This window comes from Pleurodeles waltl, chromosome 6 (assembly GCF_031143425.1).
Source record: "Pleurodeles waltl isolate 20211129_DDA chromosome 6, aPleWal1.hap1.20221129, whole genome shotgun sequence".
Lineage (NCBI taxonomy): Eukaryota > Metazoa > Chordata > Amphibia > Caudata > Salamandridae > Pleurodeles > Pleurodeles waltl.
Window position 1 is genome coordinate 95617831 of NC_090445.1, and position 5862 is coordinate 95623692.

General features: G+C 42.9%; 1 protein-coding gene across 1 annotated transcript; it reads left to right on the plus strand.

The window, feature by feature from the left end:
* The first annotated feature begins 984 nt into the window (after positions 1–984).
* FNTA (farnesyltransferase, CAAX box, subunit alpha) lies at positions 985–3802 on the plus strand. The gene has a single exon (XM_069237423.1). The coding sequence runs from the start codon at positions 1167–1169 to the stop codon at positions 2232–2234; it is 1068 nt and encodes a 355-aa protein (XP_069093524.1). The 5' UTR covers positions 985–1166; the 3' UTR covers positions 2235–3802.
* Positions 3803–5862: the final 2060 nt, after the last annotated feature.

Here is a 5862-nt window from a genome sequence, read left to right on the forward strand (position 1 = left end):
TTTCTACCTGTTCAGAGTTTAAGTTTGTGTAACGTGTGTTTTAAGTTCGTTCGTTTTCATTTTGTCGAAACCAGAGGCGGGTTGCCCAATGGGTCTTGGTGGGGTTTTATAGGTAAAAGAAAGAAAAAGGTGAAAATTACTGGAAAAATGTGAAATCCATCTAAACTGGAAGACTGTGGGTTAATGAAAACAATGACCAGCTTATGTCCTGCTGCAGGAAAAAGCAAGAGCTGATGAAGATTCTGGACTTCTAAAGGAGTCATAATGTTATTTGGTTACAGCCTTTTTGGTATGTTGAACCAAATGCTTAGGACACTGAGGATGCCTAGGTCAGGGTGTTTATTTATTGGTCTGGGGAGGCATCAAAATGTGTATGTGAGAGTTGTTATAGGGTGGTGGTCTGTAAAGCAGTAGAGATTCACGGCCCAAATCTCGAAACTTCCCAATAAAATTAAAATTTTGATTGCTGTTTTTTGTGAAATAAATAAAATAGTATTATTTTTTAGATATATACTTGTTTCTGCATTTTCTGTAGTTTGGAGGCTCAGAATGCCGAAATTGAGACCCCACCTCCAGTAGTGATTCAGTCGGGGTCCCCAAAAGTCAAGAAAACAGAACTGTGGAATCCATCAAGTTCTGTAATATTTTGGAAGATAGATACTTGGAGTTCACATTATGATGTAAGTGGATAGTGGAATTTTTGGCGGTGGCTTTGGAGAGTCTATCTACCCTTATTAAAGTTTGAAGAAAAGGCTGCCAGATTTTTGTCAGAAATATTTCTGTCCATTTCACATGGAACATGTTAAGAGACAAATTTAATAAATCTGCCATGCAGTGCATGTTCGTGTCAATACGGAGGATGACAAATCCAGCGGTTGGTGCAGTTAACGAGTGCGGCATCGTCGAACACAAAACAGGCATGACAGAAAAAAAATCCACAGACAATACTAACAGAGTGCAGCAGCATCGAGCAAGTCCACGTGAGGTTGAAGGAGGGCGACTTCGTTGAACAGGCATGACTATCCGAGCGCGGCATCAAAGAGTGATCGACAGGCGTGATTATCGATCGCGGCATCATTCAACCGCCTCCATTAGCTTACAAGGAATCTTTGCGGCGCAGGGTTCACACCCGCTCCTTGCCCGGTTCTTTTCAGAAGAGGATAGAGATGGAGAACGGCCCGCTCTCGTCAGAGATGGCCGGTGGCGGGGAGCCGCTGGCCACTCACGAGTCCTCGGAGGAGGACGGAACCTTCGAGGACCCGACGCGCTACGTCCTGTACCGGCACCGTAAGGAGTGGGCCGATGTCACCCCGGTGCCCCAGGATGACGGGCCCAACCCGGTGGTGCAGATCCTCTACAGCGAGAAGTTCAGGGACGTGTACGACTACTTCAGGGCCGTGCTGCAGCGGGACGAGCGCAGCGAGCGGGCCCTGCGGCTGACTGCCGACGCCATCGACCTCAACGCCGCCAACTACACCGTCTGGCACTTCCGGCGGGTGCTGCTGAAGGCCCTGGGCAAGGACCTGCCGGAGGAGATGCGCTACATCACCGCCATCATCGAGGACCAGCCCAAGAACTACCAGGTGTGGCACCACCGCCGCGTGCTGGTGGAGTGGCTGCAGGACCCCTCGCAGGAGCTCGACTTCATCGCCGACATCCTGAGCCAGGACGCCAAGAACTACCACGCCTGGCAGCACCGACAGTGGGTCATCCAGACCTTCGCGCTGTGGGACGGCGAGCTGCAGTACGTCCAGCAGCTGCTGAAGGAGGACGTGAGGAACAACTCGGCCTGGAACCAGCGCTTCTTCGTCATCTCCAACACCACGGGCTACGCTGACCCTGCCGTGCTGCAGCGGGAGGTGAGCTACACCCTGGACATGATCCGCACGGCTCCCCACAACGAGAGCGCCTGGAACTACCTGAAGGGTATCCTGCTGGAGCGCGGCCTGTCCGGCTACCCCGACCTGCTGGAGCAGGTGCTCGATGTGCAGCAGACCCACAGCTCGCCCTACCTCCTGGCCTTCCTGGTGGACCTCTACGAAGACATGCTGGACACTGGGTGCGAGAGCAAGGAGGAGACGTTGAACAAGGCGCTGGAGCTCTGCGAGACTCTAGCAAAGGAAAAGGACACGATCAGGAAGGAGTACTGGCGGTACGTGGGACGCTTCTTGAAGAACAAGCACACTTTAGGCATTGATGGTCAAGATTCTCCTGTGAGTTCACCAGCAGATTAAAGCCAAGAGAAGGTGGTGGTTGGAGGAACGATGCTGTGCTACTTGTCCCTGACTACTCCATCTTCATATCAAACGGGGAGCTTACGAATTAATGTACTAAAACGTTCATGCGAACCTCTGGAAGTGTCTGATGTTACTAGATCGCTTTGGAAAAAACACAAAGTAATAATTATTATATTTTCACTTACAGTTTAAAAAAGCAAAAAGCAAAAGTGTACACTGCATCTGTGTCAAGCGGTAAGCAACACTACGAGAACATACTTTGCTCAAGCTGAACCGCCGCCAAACAGAGCCCATAATAATCCTTGTTTGTGGCAATGCCTAGAGGTCGTGCCAATGGCGAAGCCTAGATATCGCACAGTGCCTGCCCATGCAAAGCCCAGCAGCCACCTGGGTGTCTGTCTTTGATTGATTGACCCACAAAGTTAAAGTAGTAAAGTAAGTAAGATCCCTATCTTGACCAATTTCCTTCTGGAGCAGAGACTTTGACTTCTGCAGTGGAGTTCTCTGTAACAGTAGGTGTGTAGTGCTGAAGATATGCTTCTGCAAGACTACTGGCAATATCAGTTGCGAGATGGAGAAGAATGTCTCTGCCATTCCGTTTGTGCTGATATAGTAACTCTTAAGGAATCCATAGCAAATTTGTTATCCCGCCATACCGCTGCTTTCCAGAATGGTAAACTGAAAGATTATCTACTGATTGGTACCCGCAAAAGATCTGTTTGCATTCTTAATGATACCTATGATGTTCAAGATGAATGGAAGATGCGATGGAGATACCTTGGAAAGGAAACTTAAATACGATGTCATCCTGGAAAATGCACGTGATTCTTGAGGATTTTGATGTAGCCACCAAGGCATACCAAATGACGGAATTTGGGCTGTGCTAGCATCACATGCAGAAAACACATCTTAAGAAGAATTTTGTTCAGATGGTTACAAAAGTTAGAGCCTCATTTCTGTTGTAGGGTTGTTTAAAAAAATGCTGCATTCTTGGTTTGTGTTGAAGGTTAATTGGCTATTCGAAAAAATCAGTTATCAATTACTTATGAATCTCAGAGTTGTCCATTACTCTTACTATAAATGTTGGTTTCTTGACTGTCTTGTGGTATTTATTTCCATGCACTTGTCCACATAACACAGTGATTGGGTCTTTTTCTAAAATCGATTAACATGTACATCGTTTGAAGATTCCTAAGGCAAGTTCTGATGAAGTGATATTTAACAACCCGCCACACAAGTATCTTGACAAGTAATTCCATACTAATATGTAGCAGAAGCGGGTAACCTGCTGAATGAACTAGTTACTGAAACTTGTTAAAATGATATTTGGATTATAATATGTTTTTGTCCTGCAAAACGAGCTCAAGTTAATTTAGAAATATGTGTAGCTAAGTATAATGTCATATAAAGTGTTCAATGGCTGTTTACTGACTTTCCAAACCTACTTTGGATCTAGTTAGGCCCCAGATTGTTACTTGGGATATGGACATTATGCTTAGTTTTAGTCACTTAAAACCTTTGTTCTGGAACTGTGAAACTGACTAAAATAAACACATGCAATTACGTATGCTGTCTTTTTATTTGCGAGATGGTACTCTGGGTAAATTCATTTCTAACAGTGGCATTGGTTCCACTGCCCCCAGTATAGTGTCCAGTTTATTGAAAGTCCAGTAACTGAACTTGAACCCTTGCCTTTAAGGATTGTTTCTGTTAATAGATTATTTAAAGGTTTGGAAAGCTTTACATGTCACCTTTCAGTTATGTCGGAGCACTGAGAGCAATGACAAAAATTGCAGCTAAATAAGTGAAATGAGCTATTTGGATTCTGGATATGTTGACTAGCTATGCCAGATTTTTCAGGCACATTTGAAAGCAACTCTGAATAAGCTCAGGTTTACGGAGTTTTATGCAGTGGTTAAAGATGGGCTCAGACCTTAAGTAAGAGTTAACATGGAATGTTTGGAATGAAGGTCACAAGTTTTTCCGGCCAGCTTTGGAAACACGTTGGAGCTAGATTAGACATAAACCCAGTACAAAAAATGTTTGCATGCACAATTGTCGCTTTATTGCCACAAGATTTAACTGGCTTTAGAAACTGATACTAGTCATGTTGATTCAATTTCCATAGTTACATTAAGAAGGTTATGTTTGTCTCTGGGTGTTACCTCAAGAGAACAAAGGGTTATCCAAAAACTAACATTAAATACCCCCTTAATTAGTAATGCGGAGTATGCAGAAATGTAAGCATGATTGGGGGTTGGTGGTATCGGACATGTAAGAAGCCTGTGCGTACTGGGTACCCAAACAAGGAAGCCCTTTTATGTATTTCATTTGTGTGCACAATGCATAATTTAACCATGCAACTAAGAACATCAGACCTGTGGCACACAGGATATTATCATCTCAATACTAATCTTCTTTCTGTTTTTTTGTTCTTTCAAAATATAATTTGCATCCTTCTGTCTGCATAAACTTTACAATTGTTATTTGGGTTTCATCTGAATCAACCATACATTTTTAAAATACTACTTGTTTGAGCCAGGTACAGTAAAGACTTATTGTGCCACAGCCCAAGTGCTTTTGTGACCAGCAACCATAATCCATTTAATTGGAAAAACCTTCACTTGTAGCCACGTTCCATATCAAGTTTATTCAGTTAAAAAACATAAAACGTAAATTACCAAGATCAATAATTTCAGAGTAATTTAAATACAGTGTTTAAGACACAATTACAAGTATTTATAGAGATGAATCTGATCTTGTACAGCCATGCAAAAGTATACGTAAATATTTCTCATAACGCAGCAAGTATAAAGCTGTATTAAAACACATCCTATTCTTCAGAAATTAGCAAAAAGTTTGAATAGATAGGGTGTCAATAAATATTCTTAAGGTGTTAATAAATAATGTCAGTACTGCTAATAAAAAATGGCAGTACTGCACCAATCTGATCTAAATCATAGTTATGACATTCACTGATTTATCATATTTGTAGTGAGGGGAATAAACAGCAGGTCTTCAGCAACCTTAATAGCTCCTAATCTTGTAGGAAATTGGCACGCTGCTTTGTACTTTCTAAGAATGCTTCAAATAATTCTAAATTGTCTAATATCACTGGGACATCTGCTGTTTTTGGACAACGAATGCACCCAGGCAGATTTGTCATTACTAATTGACATTTTAGAAAGCCTGACTAGGCTTGGTAGAGCAGAGAAAAGGGTGTGGCTGATTTTTGTTTTCTTTTTTTCCCCTCTCATTTAAACAGAAAATGCTATAATCTGATTCATAGTATCTCCCTCCTGAATTCTGTGTGGTATTTGCTAGCGGTAAAATTCCATAACTGAATTTCATAAACCATAATTTAGTTGTCAGATGTTCATACCACACCCAAACGACATAAGGTTCTACGACCCATTTTTCTGCAGTAGCAAATATGTCGTTGCCAGCAGCATATGCTCGTGTGTCTCTAATCCAGCAGAGGGAACGGTCTTTGAAAGTAGGGATCATGTCAATGTTTGTTGATAGACTCTTACATTAGACTTTGAATACCGCTGGTTAGTGTCTTTCCGACAAAAGGAAACCACAGAAGTGACAGTTTCTAGGATGTTACGTTAGGTCAGCACAA

Bases quoted from the DNA above. Each gene is read 5' to 3' on its own strand.
- FNTA (XM_069237423.1), top strand. From the start codon at position 1,167: ATGGAGAACGGCCCGCTCTCGTCAGAGATGGCCGGTGGCGGGGAGCCG.